At 40.3% G+C, this 18827-nt stretch overlaps 1 protein-coding gene and 1 long non-coding RNA gene across 2 annotated transcripts in view; both read left to right on the top strand.

Moving 5' to 3' along the window:
- The window catches only part of LOC145877105 (uncharacterized), a 201731-nt gene that overhangs the window by 140649 nt on the left and 42255 nt on the right, over positions 1 to 18827 (top strand). The gene's annotated exons all lie outside the window — the stretch shown is intronic.
- LOC145877085 (NLR family CARD domain-containing protein 3-like) lies at positions 1137 to 3214 on the top strand. Its single transcript, XM_082972383.1, has 2 exons — positions 1137 to 2792; positions 3025 to 3214. Exons 1-2 carry the CDS (start codon positions 1411 to 1413, stop codon positions 3212 to 3214), a joined length of 1572 nt encoding a protein of 523 aa, XP_082828509.1. The 5' UTR covers positions 1137 to 1410.

Here is an 18827-nt window from a genome sequence, read left to right on the forward strand (position 1 = left end):
AATACTTTAGTCCATTTTCATAGTCCTAAAACAGTGTGTGTGTGTGTGTGTGTGTGTGTGTGTGTGTGTGTGTGTGTGTGTGTGTGTGTGTGTGTGTGTGTGTGTGTGTGTGTGTGTGTGTGTGTGTGTGTGTGTGTGTGTGTGTGTGTGTGTGTGTACTGTAATCTCATGTTTTGTCCACAGAAACCAACAGGAGAGATCAGAGTCAGAGATTCTCAGTGGTCAGTCTTCCCAGAGTCATCAAACAGACCTGGACTCTATATTCAGTGTATGTTTACTTCAAGTAAAGTTGATCTGTCAATTATTCATTAATGTGTTAATGAGAAAGCATTTCTTCTCTTGCTTAACTTATTTACTTGATTTATTTCAGTTGCTTGAAGAGAAAATGACGACATTTGTGAAGAACGAGCTGAAGATGTTCAAGAGGATTCTTAGTCCAGAACTCCCAGAAGGCTATGAGAGTCAGAAGCAGGATAAGGAAGTGGTGGATGCTGAAGATGAGAAGCAGGAGAGCAGTGCCAGAGAGGGGGGTCTGAAGATCACACTGCACGTCCTGAGGAAAATGAACCAGAAGGAGCTTGCTGACACACTGGAGAAATGTAAGATCTGTCTGCCTCATGTTGAATGCTGTTTTATAACATTTAAAAGCTGTGGCTAAAGTACAGCTAAAGTAGCTGTGTAACTCAATGATATTGTAGCAGCCTTAACACAACACCTAGTGACCTCATCAAGTAGCAGCAGGGATGTGTTGTGGTGATTAATTTAGAGAGAGAGAGAGAGAGAGAGAGACAGAGAGACAACATTAATAATACCATCAATAACACCAATATTATTATAATCAGTCACACCAGTCTGTAATGCATTATGAAAACATTTACACATTTATACAGTCAGTTAAGAGAATAAATGATTATAATTTAAACTTTATAACAGTCCTACAATACTGTAGGCATTAAAACAGATGTAATATTAATATCCTCTGTGCTATTTCTTCATTCAGATGAGCTTGCTGTGATTTGCCAACGTGAACTCAAATCTAATCTAAAGAAGAAGTTTCAATGTGTATTTGAGGGGATCGCTAAACAAGGAAACCCAACACTTCTCAATAAGATCTACACAGAGCTCTACATCACAGAGGGAGGAACAGGAGAGGTCAATAATGAACATGAGCTGAGACAGATTGAGACAACAACCAGGAAACAAGCAAGACCAGAGACTGCAATCAAATGTAACGACATCTTCAAACCCTTAACTGGACAAGACAAACATATCAGAACTGTGCTGACAAAGGGTGTCGCTGGCATTGGAAAAACAGTCTCTGTGCAGAAGTTCATTCTGGACTGGGCTGAAGGAAAAGCAAATCAGGATGTTCAATTTGTATTTTCATTCCCTTTTCGGGAGCTGAATTTGATGAAAGGGGAAAAACACACTTTGATTGAACTTCTCAATCACTTCTCAATGGAAATCAAACAATCAAGAATCTCCAATTACGACAAGTACAAAGTTCTGTTCATCTTTGATGGTCTGGATGAGTGCCGACTGCCCCTAGACTTCCAGAAGAACAAGATCTGTTGTGACGTCACAGAGTCAACCTCAGTGGATGTTCTGCTGACAAATCTCATCAAGGGAAATCTGCTTCCCTCTGCTCTCATCTGGATAACTACCCGACCTGCAGCAGCCAATAAGATCCCTTCAGGGTGTGTTGACCAGGTGACAGAGGTACGAGGGTTCAATGACCCACAGAAGGAGGAGTACTTCAGGAAGAGATTCGGTGATGAGGACCTGGCCAGCAGAATCATCTCACACATAAAGACATCAAGGAGCCTCCACATCATGTGCCACATTCCAGTCTTCTGTTGGATTTCTGCAACAGTCCTCGAACACATGCTGAAACATAAGACAGAAGAGATGCCCAAGACTCTGACTGAGATGTACACACACCTTGTGGTGTTTCATACCACACAGAAGAATGAAAAGTATCTTGGGAAAGAAGAGACAGGTTCACACTGGAATAAAGAGAGCATTCTGTCACTGGGAAAACTGGCTTTTCAACAGCTAGTGAAGGGCAATCTGATTTTCTATGAAAAAGACCTGAAAGAGGCTGGCATTGATGTCAATGAAGCCTCTGTGTACTCAGGATTGTGCACACAGCTCTTTAAAGAGGAATGTGGGCTGTACCAGGACAAGGTGTACTGCTTCGTTCATCTGAGCATTCAGGAGTTTCTGGCTGCTGTGTATGTGTTCCTCTCATTCATCAACAAAAATGAGAATCTCATGGACAAACAGCAAACAAATTCCAGTATATTTTCTCTGCTGTACAGAGACAAGTCTGAAGTTACTGTCTACAAGAGTGCTGTGGATAAAGCCTTACAAAGTGAGATGGGAAACCTCGACCTGTTCCTCCGCTTCCTTCTGGGCCTCTCACTGGAGTCCAATCAGAAGCACTTACGAGGTCTACTGACAAAGACAAGAAGCAGCTCACAGAGCCATGAAGAGACAGTCAAGTACATCAAGAAGAAGATCAGGGAGAATCCCTCTCCAGAGAGGAGTATCAATCTGTTCCACTGTCTGAATGAACTGAATGACCATTCTCTAGTGGAGGAGATCCAAAGCTTCCTGAGCTCAGGAAGTCTCTCAAAACCCAACCTGTCACCTGCACAGTGGTCAGCTCTGGTCTTTGTGTTGCTGACTTCAGAAAAGGAGCTGGATGTGTTTGACCTGAAGAAATACTCCAGATCAGAGGAAAGTCTTCTGAGGCTGCTGCCAGTGGTCAAAGCCTCCAGAGCTGCTCTGTGAGTAAATAAAATGACATATAAGAAGTATTCATCAGGAAGAAATATTATGTTTAGTGAAAAATATGTATTATAATATGTATATTGAAAAACATATTGAATAAATGCATTGATGGAAGATGAATCTATATGTTGTTTGGGAATATGAACCAAATGCATCTACCGTTGTCCTTCTACACTACTGGTGTTAAATTACCAGTGTGTTTGTGAAGTCATGATGATCTCTTTGCAGGCTGTCAGGCTGTGGAGTCACAAAGAAAGGCTGTGCTTCTCTGGTCTCAGCTCTGAAGTCAAACCCCTCACACCTGAGAGAGCTGGATCTGAGTAACAATGACCTGAAGGATTCAGGAGTGAAGCTGCTCTCTGCTGGACTGGAGGATCCACACTGCAGACTGGAGACTCTGAGGTCAGTATTCCTGTAGTTGGTCAACAAGTGATAACTGTTCACCAGATCCACATGTGTTTACCAGACACACATAGTCCACACCATATGTGTTTGGATAGTGAAGCTTACAGTTTTAAATGTGGTGCTATGCTCCTGCATTTTGGATTTGAGATATAATGTTTCATATTAGGTGACCTTACAGAATGTCACCTTTTTTTTGAGGGTATTTTCATACATAGCTGTGTTACTGTTAAGAAAGGAAAGCACTTTATGTATTTAGTTCTCCCATTTGAAAAAGTTGTACATATTCGGACAAATTCACTTATATTGTATTAAAGTTGTCATAAGTTTAGTGTTGGGTCCAATATTCCATGCCTGCAGTGATTACATCAAGCTTCTGATCCTGCAAACTTGTTGAATGCATTTGCAGTTTGTCTTGGTTGTGTTTTGGATTATGTTTTTCCTAATAGAAACTGAATGGTGAATAATGTCCTGTCATTTTGGAGTCACTTCACTTGTATTGTCAGAAAGAATATTACATGTTTCTGAACACTTCTACGTTCATGTGGATGCTACCATGATTATGAATAATCATGAATGAATCGTGAATAATGATGAATGAGAAAGTTACAGAGGCACAAATATCAGACCCCCTCTGTTATTGGTGTTATTCTGTATACTTCTGGCCCTTCTTTGGACACTGTGTTAACTAACCTCCAGACGAGCTTCAATGCCATACAACTCTCCTTCCGTGGCCTCCAACTGCTCTTAAATACAAGTAAAACTAAATGCTCTTCAACCGATCGCTGCCTGCACCTGCCCGCCCGTCCAGCATCACTACTCTGGACGGTTCTGACTTAGAATATGTGGACAACTACAAATACCTAGGTGTCTGGTTAGACTGTAAACTCTCCTTCCAGACTCACTATAAGCATCTCCAATCCAAAATTAAATCTAGAATTGGCTTCCTATTTCGCAACATAGCATCCTTCACTCATGCTGCCAAACATACCCTTATAAAACTGACCATCCTACCGATCCTCGACTTCGGCGATGTCATTTACAAAATAGCCTCCAATACCCTACTCAATAAATTGGATGCAGTCTATCACAGTGCCATCTGTTTTGTCACCAAAGCCCCATATACAGTGGAGGAAAAAAGTATTTGATCCCCTGCTGATTTTGTACGTTTGTCCACTGACAAAGAAAGGATCAGTCTATAATTTTAATGGTAGGTTTATTTGAACAGTGAGAGACAGAATAACAACAAAAATATCCAGAAAAACGCATGTAAAAAAAATTCTAATTTCATTTGCATTTTAATGAGGGAAATAAGTATTTGACCCCCTCTCAATCAGAAAGATTTCTGGCTCCCAGGTGTCTTTTATACAGGTAACGAGCTGAGATTAGGAGCACACTCTTAAAACCTCTTACATCTAGATGTTCCGCTAGCGGAACACCGCTCCAATATCCAATGATAGGGTGTGGCGCGAATTACAAAGTCCTCAAAAATCCCAAAACTTCAATTGTTCAAACATATGACTATTTTACACCATTTTAAAGACAAGACTCTCCTTTATCTAACCACATTGTCCGATTTCAAAAAGGCTTTACAACAAAAGCAAAACATTAGATTATTTCAGGAGAGTACCCATCCAGAAATAATTCACACCCATTTTTCAAGCTAGGATATATGTCACAAAAACAAAACCACAGCTAAATGCAGCACTAACCTTTGATCTTCATCAGATGACACTCCTAGGACATTATGTTATACAATACATGCATGTTTTGTTCAATCAAGTTCATATTTATATCAAAAAACAGCTTTTCACATTAGCATGTGACGTTCAGAACTAGCATACCTACCGAAACTTCCGGTGAATTTACTAAATTACTCACGATAAACGTTCACAAAAAACATAACAATTATTTAAAGAATTACAGATACAGAACTCCTTTATGCAATCGCTATGTCCGATTTTAAAATAGCTTTTCGGTGAAAGCACATTTTGCAATATTCTGAGTAGATAGCCCGGCCATCCTGGCTAGCTATTTTGACACGCACCAAGTTTGGCACTCACCAAACTCAGATTTACTATAAGAAAAATTGGATTACCTTTGCTGTTCTTTGTCAGAATGCACTCCCAGGACTTCTAGATTACACCCAATGTTGTTTTGGTTCCAAATAATCCATAGTTATATCCAAATAGCGGCGTTTTGTTCTTGCGTTCAAGACACTATCCAAAGGGTGACGCGCCGGCGCATATCTTGACAAAAAAATTGAAAATATAAAATATTCCATTACCGTACTTCGAAGCATGTCAAACGCTATTTAAAATCAATTTTTATGCGATTTTTTCTCGTAAATTAGCGATAATATTCCGACCGGGAGACGTCGTTTTCGTTCAAAGACTGAAAATGTAAAATGGACTCTTCACGTGCATGCGCGCGCCCGTTTCATTGTTCTCAGATCGACCACTATCCAAATGCGCTACTGTTTTTCAGCCAGGGACTGCAGTCATCATTCAACGTTCTGGCACCTTCTGAGAGCCTATGGGAGTCTTAGAAAATGTCACGTTACAGCAGAGATCCTCTGTTTTCGATAAAGAGGCTATAGAAGGCCAAGAAATGGTCAGACAGGGCACTTCCTGTTTAGAATCTTCTCAGGTTTTGGCCTGCCATATGAGTTCTGTTATACTCACAGACACCATTCAAACAGTTTTAGAAACTTTAGGGTGTTTTCTATCCAAATCAAACAATTATATGCATATTCTAGTTTCTGGGCAGGAGTAATAACCAGATTAAATAGGGTACGTTTTTTATCCGGCCGTGAAAATATTGCCCCCTATCCTAAACAGGATAAAGGGAGTGCTCCTAACCGCAACTTGTTACCTGTAAAAAAAGACACCTGTCCACATAAGCAATCAATCAATCAGATTCCAAACTCTCCACCATGGCCAAGACCAAAGAGCTCTCCAAGGATGTCAGGCAGCTGGGACCATAGTCACCAAGAAAACAATTGGTAACACACTACGCCGTGAAGGACTGAAATCCTGCAGCGCCCGCAAGGTCCCCCTGCTCAAGAAAGCACATATACATGCCCGTCTGAAGTTTGCCAATGAACATCTGAATGATTCAGAGGACAACTGGGTGAAAATGTTGTGGTCAGATGAGACCAAAATGGAGCTCTTTGACATCAACTCAACTCGCCGTGTTTGGAGGAGGAGGATTGCTGCCTATGACCCCAAGAACACCATCTCCACCGTCAAACATGGAGGTGGAAACATTATGTTTTGGGGGTGTTTTTCTGCTAAGGGGACAGGACAACTTCACTGCATCAAAGGGACGATAGACGGGGCCATGTACCGTCAAATCTTGGGTGAGAACCTCCTTCCCTCAGCCAGGGCATTGAAAATGGGTTGTGGATGGGTATTCCAGCATGACAATGACCCAAAACACACGGCCAAGGCAACAAAGGAGTGGCTCAAGAAGAAGCACATTAAGGTGCTGGAGTGGCCTAGCCAGTCTCCAGACCTTAATCCCATAGACAATCTGTGGAGGGAGCTGAAGGTTCGAGTTGCCAAACGTCAGCCTCGAAACCTTAATGACTTGGAGAAGATCTGCAAAGAGGAGTGGGACAAAATCCCTCCTGAGATGTGTGCAAACCTGGTGGCCAACTACAAGAAACGTCTGACCTCTGTGATTGCCAACAAGGGTTTTGCCACCAAGTACTGTGTCATGTTTTGCAGAGGGGTCAGATACTTATTTCCCTCATTAAAATGCAAATAATTGTATAACATTTTTGACATGCGTTTTTCTTGATTTTTTTGCTGTTATTCTGTCTCTCACTGTTCAAATAAACCTACCATTAAAATTATAGACTGATCATTTCTTTGTCAGTGGGCAAACGTACCAAATCAGCAGGGGATCAAATACTTTTTTCCCCCACTGTACTTCCCACCACTGCGACCTGTACGCTCTCGTTGTCTGGCCCTCGCTTGATACTCGTTGCTAAACCCACTGGCTCCAGGTCATCTACAAGACCCTGCTAGGTAAAGTCCCCCCTTATCTCAGCTCACTGGTCACCATAGCAGCACCCACCTGTAGCACGCGCTCCAGCAGGTATATCTCTCTGGTCACCCCCAAAGCCAATTCCTCCTTCGGCCGCCTCTTCTTCCAGTTCTCTGCTGCCAATGACTGGAACGAACTACAAAAATCTCTAAAACTGGATACACTTATCTCCCTCACTAGCTTTAAGCACCAGCTGTCAGAGCAGCTCACAGATTACTGCACCTGTACATAGCCCATCTATAATTTATCCCAACTACTTCTTCCCCTACTGTATTTATTTATTTAGCTCCTTTTCTCCCCATTATTTCTACTTTGCACTTTCTTCCACTGCATATCTACCATTCCAGTGTTTTACTTGCTATATTGTATTTACTTTGCCACCATGGCCTTTTTTTGCCTTTACCTCCCTTATTTCACTTCATTTGCTCACATTGTATATAGACTTATTTTTCTACTGTATTATTGACTGTATGTTTGTGTAATATCCTTGTTTGAACCAAGTGTTGAGTTTATTTGTTATAATTAATTGGTATTATATTTAAAAGATGATTGAATTGCTCCTAAACTGTAATGTTGTTAATGCATTATGCTTTTTGAAGAAATATTTATTTAATGTATAAGTGAATAGTTTGTTTTACTTTTAAGTTTACGTTTTGACCAATAAGGTCGCTTGTTAAGTTGTGGCCAATGGGAGTTGACCTGGTTAACGGGAGGGGAAAAGACGTTGATGAAAGGATGGACGTTTTACCTCAGGACGGTTGGTGAAGAAAAATTATAAAAGAAGACGACAGAACTACAACAAAACCCATAGCTACTAAGACATGAAGGGAAATACATGTTTTATTTAATAAAAGAGTTGTTATAATTTAGTTAAAACTTAGTAAAGACTGAAGCTACCGACTCGTCGTGGAGGTATTAGCCAGCCTAGAGGTTAGCCTAGCATCGTGTGACACCGGGAGATAATTGCTTGGGAAGCTTAACGAGTTCGTGTTGCCATGGGGATATCGGTTACGGCTAAGGAGTACTGTCTGCATGGGTAGCTGTGCTTGCCTTGGACTTTGTGAGGAAACCTGCATGGAACTGCCATACTTCGCTGAGGGAATATCTACCAAGTAGTGAGTAACCACAATGTGAGGTGCTTAATTTGGACACGGGTTGTGCACGACTCATTGGGGTTTATTATTTTTTAAATTTCTTTTGATGTTGTGTCTGAACATGTATTTGTGGTTGAAAATGTTTTAATACACCTATGGAACGTTATGTATGTTGCCTTGGTGGAGTCATTAATTGTTTTAATTTAATGCATGGGATGGTTTATCCTGATTCAATAACAGAAACCTATAATCATTTCATCTGAAGTTAATACCCTATTGTCATAACCCTAGATAGTTTACAATAGGAATTCTTATTGGAGATGTCCTTCTCACCTAAAGTCCCATGCTGCTGAGATACTCTACATATGTTAATATTGTGAGAGTCATATTCAAGCCTGGTGAGAGGGTTACATTTGTTTAACTCCATGTGTTACTCTGTGTTGTTATATGTGTCGAACTGCTTTGCTTTATCTTGGCCAGGTCGCAATTGTAAATGAGAACTTGTTCTCAACTTGCCTACCTGGTTAAATAAAGGTGAAATAAATAAATAAATTGGTAATGGTGAGAGGTTAGCATGTTTTGTTGTATCCCCTGTTATTGGTACATGTATCAGATTTAGATTGTATTGAGTATACAGTCCACACCATCTATTTTGACAGTGAAGATAACATTTTAAATGTGGCTCTAAACTCCAACATTTTGGATTTCAGATCAAATGTTTCATATGAGGTGACAGTATATAATGTCACCTTTTATTTGAGGATATTTTCATACATATCTGTTTCACCATTTAGAAAAATTAAAGCACTTTATGTATCTAGTCCCCCTATTTAAAGAAGTCATATGTTTTCTGACCAATTCACTCATAGTGGCTTAAAGTAGTCACAAGTTGAGTATTTGATCCGATATTCCTTGAATGCAGCGACTACATCAAGCTTGTGACTCAAACTCGTTGATTGATTTTGCAGTTTGTTTTGGTTGTGTTTTGGGTTGTGTTTTGCCCAATATTAAAATGGTGGATGGTGTAACGTCTGCTTCCAGCTCACACTCTCAAACACATAGATCCCCCTGAACGCAGCTCACTCTCCAGATCCCAGTCACCTGAATTCTGATCACATGTTTTGTTGTAGCCTCTGTTATTGGTAATGGTGAGAGGTTAGCATGTTTTGTTGTAGCCTCTGTTATTGGTAATGGTGAGAGGTTAGCATGTTTTGTTGTAGCCTCTGTTATTGGTAATGGTGAGAGGTTAGCATGTTTTGTTGTAGCCTCTGTTATTGGTAATGGTGAGAGGTTAGCATGTTTTGTTGTAGTCTCTGTTATTGGTAATGGTGAGTGGTTAGCATGTTTTGTTGTAGCCTCTGTTATTGGTAATGGTGAGAGGTTAGCATGTTTTGTTGTAGTCTCTGTTATTGGTATTGGTGAGAGGTTAGCATGTTTTGTTTTAGCCTCTTAACTTTCTCACTCATTCAGATTCATGATTCATTCATGATTTTTCTTAATCATGGCATCATCAGAATTTAATTTTTAATCGTGAAACACATACAGTTGAAGTCGGAAGTGTACATACACTTAGGTTGGAGTCATTAAAACGTGTTTTTGAACCTCTCCACAAATTTCTTGTTAACAAACTATATAGTTTTGGAAAGTCGGTTATGACATCTACTTTGTGCATGACACAAGTAATTTTTGAAACAATTGATTACAGACAGATTATTTCACTTATAATTCACTGTATCACAATTCCAGTGGGTCAGAAGTTTACATACACTAAGTTGACTGTGCCTTTAAACAGCTTGGAAAATTCCAGAAAATTATGTCATGGCTTTAGAAGCATCTGATAGACTAATTGACATAATTTGGATGTATTTCAAGGCCTACCTTCAAACTCAGTGCCTCTTTGCTTGACATCATGGGAAAATGAAAAGGAATCAGCCAACATCTCAGAAAAAAAAATTGTAGACCTCCACAAGTCTGCTTCATCCTTGGGAGCAATTTCCAAACGCCTGAAGGTAACACGTTCAATCAATAGTACGCAAGTCTAAACACCATGGGACCACACAGCCATCATACCATCCCAACTGTGAAGCACGGCGGTGGCAGCATCATGTTGTGGGGGTGCTTTGATGCAGGAGGGACTGGTGCACTTCACAAAATAGATGGAATCATGAGGCAGGAAAATTGTGGATATATTGAAGCAACATCTCGAGACATCAGTCAGGAAGTTAAAGCTTGGTCACAAATGGGTCTTCCAAATGGACAATGACCCCAAGCATACTTCCAAAGTTGTGGCAAAATGGATTAAGGACAACAAAGTCAAGGTATTGGACTGGCCATCACAAAAGCCTGACCTCAATCCTATAGAAAATGTGTGGCCAGAATTAAAAAGCGTGTGCGAGCAAGGAGGCCTACAAACCTGACTCAGTTACACCAGCTCTGTCAGGAGGAATGGGCCAAAATTCTCCCAACTTATTGTGGGAAGCTTGTAGAAGGCTACCCGAAACGTTTAACCCAAGTTAAACCATTTAAAGGCAATGCTACCAAATACTAATTGAGTGTATGTAAACTTCTGACCCACTGGGAATGTGATGAAAGAAATAAAAGCTGAAATTAATCATTCTCTCTACTATTATTCTGACATTTCACATTCTTAAAATAAAGTGGTGATCCTAACTGACCTAAGACAGGGAATTTTTACTAGGATTAAATGTCAGGAATTGTAAAAATTGAGTTTAAATGCATTTGGCTAAGGTGTATGTTAACTTCTGACTTCAACTGTATGTATTAAAATACCCTCAAATAAAAGGTGACATTATATACTGTTACCTCATATGAAACATTTGATCTGAAATCCAAAATGTTGGAGTTTAGAGCCACATTTAAAATGTTATCTTCACTGTCAAAATAGATATGGTGTGGACTGTATACTCAATACAATCTAAATCTGATACCTCACTGTCTGTCTTTTGACTGATATTGATTTTAAACTGGTCTGGTCAGTCTACTCAAATATTTGTACTATACATGTTTCTATCTGCAGGCAATACTTAGATCATTTGTCATTTTTAATGATGATACATTAATTTACGAATAGATATGGCAGGTTTCAGGACACCGATATCTGAAAAATTTTGAAAAATTATACTGCCACTATTTTCACCACCAAAGAATAGCAGTGTGATTTTAATTTGATTTGACTCTTTGCAGGCTGTCAGGCTGTCTAGTCACAGAGGAAGGCTGTGCTTCTCTGGTCTCAGCTCTGAGGTCAAACCCCTCACACCTGAGAGAGCTGGACCTGAGTAACAATGACCTGAAGGATTCAGGAGTGAAGCTGCTCTCTGCTGGACTGGGGAATCCCCACTGTAAACTGGAGACTCTGAGGTCAGTATTCCTGTAGTTGGTCAACAAGTGATAACTGTTCACCAGAACCACATGTGTTTACCAGGCACACATAGTCCACACCAGATGTGTTTGGACAGTGAAGCTTACAGTTTTACATTTGGTTGTGTTTTAGATTATATTTTTCCTAATAGTAACTTAATGGTGAATAATGTCCTGTCATTTTGGAGTCACTTCACTTGTATTGTCAGTAAGAAGAGAAGATGTTTCTGAACACTTCTACATTAATGTGGATGCTACCATGATTATGAATAATCATGAATGAATCGTGAATGATGATGAATGAGAAAGTTACAGAGGCACAAAGATCAGACCCCCTCTGTTATTGGTGTTATTCTGTATACTTCTGGCCCTTCTTTGGACACTGTGTTAACTAACTAACCAGACGAGCTTCAATGCCATACAACTCTCCTTCCGTGGCCTCCAACTGCTCTTAAATACAAGTAAAACTAAATGCATGCTCTTCAACCGATCGCTGCCTGCACCTGCCCGCCCGTCCAGCATCACTACTCTGGACGCTTCTGACTTAGAATATGTGGACACCTACAAATACCTAGGTGTCTGGTTAGACTGTAAACTCTCCTTCCAGACTCACTATAAGCATCTCCAATCCAAAGTTAAATCTAGAATTGGCTTCCTATTTCGCAACATAGCATCCTTCACTCATGCTGCCAAACATACCCTTATAAAACTGACCATCCTACCGATCCTCGACTTCGGCGATGTCATTTACAAAATAGCCTCCAATACCCTACTCAATAAATTGGATGCAGTCTATCACAGTGCCATCCGTTTTGTCACCAAAGCCCCATATACAGTGGGGGAAAAAAGTATTTGATCCCCTGCTGATTTTGTACGTTTGCCCACTGACAAAGAAAGGATCAGTCTATAATTTTAATGGTTTATTTGAACAGTGAGAGACAGAATAACAACAAAAACATCCAGAAAAACTAATGTCAGAAATGTTATAAATTGATTTGCATTTTAATGAGGGAAATAAGTATTTGACCCCCTCTCAATCAGAAAGATTTCTGGCTCCCAGGTGTCTTTTATACAGGTAACGAGCTGAGATTAGGAGCACACTCTTAAAACCTCTTACATCTAGATGTTCCGCTAGTGGAACACCGCTCCAATATCCAATGATAGGGTGTGGCGCGAATTACAAAGTCCTCAAAAATCCCAAAACTTCAATTGTTCAAACATATGACTATTTTACACCATTTTAAAGGCAAGACTCTCCTTTATCTAACCACATTGTCCGATTTCAAAAAGGCTTTACAACAAAAGCAAAACATTCGATTATTTCAGGAGAGTACCCATCCAGAAATAATTCACACCCATTTTTCAAGCTAGCATATATGTCACAAAAACAAAACCACAGCTAAATGCAGCACTAACCTTTGATGATCTTCATCAGATGACACTCCTAGGACATTATGTTATACAATACATGCATGTTTTGTTCAATCAAGTTCATATTTATATCAAAAAACAGCTTTTTACATTAGCATGTGACGTTCAGAACTAGCATACCTACCGAAACTTCCGGTGAATTTACTAAATTACTCACGATAAACGTTCACAAAAAACATAACAATTATTTAAAGAATTACAGATACAGAACTCCTTTATGCAATCGCTATGTCAGATTTTAAAATAGCTTTTCGGTGAAAGCACATTTTGCAATATTCTGAGTAGATAGCCCGGCCATCCTAGCTAGCTATTTTGACACGCACCAAGTTTGGCACTCACCAAACTCAGATTTACTATAAGAAAAATTGGATTACCTTTGCTGTTCTTTGTCAGAATGCACTCCCAGGACTTCTAGATTACACCCAATGTTGTTTTGGTTCCAAATAATCCATAGTTATATCCAAATAGCGGCGTTTTGTTCTTGCGTTCAAGACACTATCCAAAGGGTGACGCGCCGGCGCATATCTTGACAAAAAAATTGAAAATATAAAATATTCCATTACCGTACTTCGAAGCATGTCAAACGCTGTTTAAAATCAATTTTTATGCGATTTTTTTCTCGTAAATTAGCGATAATATTCCGACCGGGAGACGTCGTTTTCGTTCAAAGACTGAAAATGTAAAATGGACTCTTCACGTGCATGCGCGCACCCGTTTCATTGTTCTCAGATCGACCACTATCCAAATGCGCTACTGTTTTTCAGCCAGGGACCGCAGAGTCATCATTCAACGTTCTGGCGCCTTCTGAGAGCCTATGGGAGTCTTAGAAAATGTCACGTTACAGCAGAGATCCTCAGTTTTCAATAAAGAGGCCAAGAAATGGAAGGCCAAGAAATGGTCAGACAGGGCACTTCCTGTTTAGAATCTTCTCAGGTTTTGGCCTGCCATATGAGTTCTGTTATACTCACAGACAACATTCAAACAGTTTTAGAAACTTTAGGGTGTTTTCTATCCAAATCAAACAATTATATGCATATTCTAGTTTCTGGGCAGGAGTAATAACCAGATTAAATAGGGTACGTTTTTTATCCGGCCGTGAAAATACTGCCCCCTATCCTAAACAGGTTAAAGGGAGTGCTCCTAACCGCAACTTGTTACCTGTAAAAAAAGACACCTGTCCACAGAAGCAATCAATCAATCAGATTCCAAACTCTCCACCATGGCCAAGACCAAAGAGCTCTCCAAGGATGTCAGGGACAAGATTGTAGGCCTACACAAGGCTGGAATGGGCTACACGACCATCGCCAAGCAACTTGGTGAGAAGGTGACAACATTTGGTGCGATTATTCGCAAATGGAAGAAACACAAAAGAACTGTCAATATCCCTCGGCCTGGGGCTCCATGCAAGATCTCACCTCGTGGAGTTGCAATGATCATGAGAACGGTGAGGAATCAGCCCAGAACTCCACGGGAGGATCTTGTCAATGATCTCAAGGCAGCTGGGACCATAGTCACCAAGAAAACAATTGGTAACACACTACGCCGTGAAGGACTGAAATCCTGCAGCGCCCGCAAGGTCCCCCTGCTCAAGAAAGAACATATACATGCCCGTCTGAAGTTTGCCAATGAACATCTGAATGATTCAGAGGACAACTGGGTGAAAATGTTGTGGTCAGATGAGACCAAAATGGAGCTCTTTGACATCAACTCAACTCGCCGTGTTTGGAGGAGGAGGATTGCTGCCCATGACCCCAAGAACACCATCTCCACCGTCAAACATGGAGGTGGAAACATTATGTTTTGGGGGTGTTTTTCTGCTAAGGGGACAGGACAACTTCACTGCATCAAAGGGACGATAGACGGGGCCATGTACCGTCAAATCTTGGGTGAGAACCTCCTTCCCTCAGCCAGGGCATTGAAAATGGGTTGTGGATGGGTATTCCAGCATGACAATGACCCAAAACACACGGCCAAGGCAACAAAGGAGTGGCTCAAGAAGAAGCACATTAAGGTCCTGGAGTGGCCTAGCCAGTCTCCAGATCTTAATCCCATAGAAAATCTGTGGAGGGAGCTGAAGGTTCGAGTTGCCAAACGTCAGCCTCGAAACCTTAATGACTTGGAGAAGATCTGCTAAGAGGAGTGGGACAAAATCCCTCCTGAGATGTGTGCAAACCTGGTGGCCAACTACAAGAAAGGGTTTTGCCACCAAGTACTAAGTCATGTTTTGCAGAGGGGTCAAATACTCATTTCCCTCATTAAAATGCGAATAATTGTATAACATTTTTGACATGCGTTTTTCTTGATTTTTTTGCTGTTATTCTGTCTCTCACTGTTCAAATAAACCTCCCATTAAAATTATAGACTGATCATTTCTTTGTCAGTGGGCAAATGTACAAAATCAGCAGGGGATCAAATACTTTTTTCCCCCACTGTACTACCCACCACTGCGACCTGTACGCTCTCGTTGTCTGGCCCTCGCTTCATACTCGTCGCTAAACCCACTGGCTCCAGGTCATCTACAAGACCCTGCTAGGTAAAGTCCCCCCTTATCTCAGCTCACTGGTCACCATAGCAGCACCCACCTGTAGCACGCGCTCCAGCAGGTATATCTCTCTGGTCACCCCCAAAGCCAATTCCTCCTTCGGCCGCCTCTTCTTCCAGTTCTCTGCTGCCAATGACTGGAACGAACTACAAAAATCTCTAAAACTGGAAACACTTATCTCCCTCACTAGCTTTAAGCACCAGCTGTCAGAGCAGCTCACAGATTACTGCACCTGTACATAGCCCATCTATAATTTAGCCCAACTACCTCTTCCCCTACTGTATTTATTTATTTAGCTCCTTTTCTCCCCATTATTTCTACTTTGCACTTTCTTCCACTGCATATCTACCATTCCAGTGTTTTACTTGCTATATTGTATTTACTTTGCCACCATGGCCTTTTTTTGCCTTTACCTCCCTTATTTAACTTAATTTGCTCACATTGTATATAGACTTATTTTTCTACTGTATTATTGACTGTATGTTTGTGTAATACCCTTGTTTGAACCAAGTATTGAGTTTATTTGTTATAATTAATTGGTATTATATTTAAAAGATGATTGAATTGCTCCTAAACTGTAATGTTGTTAATGCATTATGCTTTTTGAAGAAATATTTATTTAATGTATAAGTGAATAGTTTGTTTTACTTTGAAGTTTACGTTTTGACCAATAAGGTCGCTTGTTAAGTTGTGGCCAATGGGAGTTGACCTGGTTAACGGGAGGGAAAAAGACGTTGATGAAAGGATGGACGTTTTACCTCAGGACGGTTGGTGAAGAAAAATTATAAAAGAAGACGACAGAACTACAACAAAACCCATAGCTACTAAGACATGAAGGGAAATACATGTTTTATTTAATAAAAGAGTTGTTATAATTTAGTTAAAACTTAGTAAAGACTGAAGCTACCGTCTCATCATGGAGGTATTAGCCAGCCTAGAGGTTAGCCTAGCATCGTGTGACACCGGGAGATAATTGCTTGGGAAGCTTAACGAGTTCGTGTTGCCATGGGGATATCGGTTACTAAGGAGTACTGTCTGCATGGGTAGCTGTGCTTGCCTTGGACTTGGTGAGGAAACCTGCATGGAACTGCCATACTTCTCTGAGGGAATATCTACCAAGTCCTGAGTAACCACAATGTGAGGTGCTTATAAATAAATACATTGGTAATGGTGAGAGGTTAGCATGTTTTGTTGTATCCTCTGTTATTGGTAATGGTGAGAGGTTAGCATGTTTTGTTGTATCCTCTGTTATTGGTAATGGTGAGAGGTTAGCATGTTTTGTTGTAGCCTCTGCTATTGGTAAAGGTGAGAGGTTAGCATGTTTTGTTGTAGTCTCTGTTATTGGTAATGGTGAGAGGTTAGCATGTTTTGTTGTAGCCTCTGTTATTGGTAATGGTGAGAGGTTAGCATGTTTTGTTGTAGCCTCTGTTATTGATAATGGTGAGAGGTTAGCATGTTTTGTTGTAGCATCTGTTATTGATAATGGTGAGAGGTTAGCATGTTTTGTTGTAGCCTCTGTTGTTGGTAATGGTGAGGAGTTAGCATGTTTTGTTGTAGCCTCTGTTATTGGTAATGGTGAGAGGTTAGCATGTTTTGTTGTAGCCTCTGTTATTGGTAATGGTGAGAGGTTAGCATGTTTTGTTGTAGCCTCTGTTATTGGTAATGGTGAGAGGTTAGCATGTTTTGTTGTAGTCTCTGTTATTGGTAATGGTGAGAGGTTAGCATGTTTTGTTGTATCCTCTGTTATTGGTAATGGTGAGAGGTTAGCATGTTTTGTTGTAGCCTCTGTTATTGGTAATGGTGAGAGGTTAGCATGTTTTGTTGTAGCCTCTGTTATTGGTAATGGTGAGAGGTTAGCATGTTTTGTTGTAGCCTCTGTTATTGGTAATGGTGAGAGGTTAGCATGTTTTGTTGTAGTCTCTGTTATTGGTAATGGTGAGAGGTTAGCATGTTTTGTTGTAGCCTCTGTTATTGGTAATGGTGAGGAGTTAGCATGTTTTGTTGTATCCTCTGTTATTGGTAATGGTGAGAGGTTAGCATGTTTTGTTGTAGCCTCTGTTATTGGTAATGGTGAGAGGTTAGCATGTTTTGTTGTATCCTCTGTTATTGGTAATGGTGAGAGGTTAGCATGTTTTGTTGTATCCTCTGTTATTAGTAATGGTGAGAGGTTAGCATGTTTTGTTGTATCCTCTGTTATTGGTAATGGTGAGAGGTTAGCATGTTTTGTTGTAGCCTCTGTTATTGGTAATGGTGAGAGGTTAGCATGTTTTGTTGTAGCCTCTGTTATTGGTAATGGTGAGAGGTTAGCATGTTTTGTTGTAGCCTCTGTTATTGGTAATGGTGAGAGGTTAGCATGTTTTGTTGTAGCCTCTGTTATTGGTAATGGTGAGAGGTTAGCATGTTTTGTTGTAGCCTCTGTTATTGGTAATGGTGAGAGGTTAGCATGTTTTGTTGTAGCCTCTGTTGTTGGTAATGGTGAGAGGTTAGCATGTTTTGTTGTAGTCTCTGTTATTGGTAATGGTGAGAGGTTAGCATGTTTTGTTGTAGCCTCTGTTATTGGTAATGGTGAGAGGTTAGCATGTTTTGTTGTATCCTCTGTTATTGGTAATGGTGAGAGGTTAGCATGTTTTGTTGTAGCCTCTGTTATTGGTAATGGTGAGAGGTTAGCATGTTTTGTTGTAGTCTCTGTTATTGGTAATGGTGAGAGGTTAGCATGTTTTGTTGTAGCCTCTGTTATTGGTAATGGTGAGAGGTTAGCATGTTTTGTTGTATCCTCTGTTATTGGTAATGGTGAGAGGTTAGCATGTTTTGTTGTATCCTCTGTTATTGGTAATGGTGAGAGGTTAGCATGTTTTGTTGTAGCCTCTGTTATTGGTAATGGTGAGAGGTTAGCATGTTTTGTTGTAGTCTCTCTTATTGGTAATGGTGAGAGGTTAGCATGTTTTGTTGTAGCCTCTGTTATTGGTAATGGTGAGAGGTTAGCATGTTTTGTTGTAGCCTCTGTATTGGTAATGGTGAGAGGTTAGCATGTTTTGTTGTAGCCTCTGTTATTGGTAATGGTGAGAGGTTAGCATGTTTTGTTGTATCCACTGTTATTGGTAATGGTGAGAGGTTAGCATGTTTTGTTGTAT

Source organism: Salmo salar, unplaced genomic scaffold (assembly GCF_965601325.2).
Source record: "Salmo salar unplaced genomic scaffold, fSalSal1 ptg000686l, whole genome shotgun sequence".
Classification (NCBI taxonomy): Eukaryota; Metazoa; Chordata; class Actinopteri; order Salmoniformes; family Salmonidae; genus Salmo; species Salmo salar.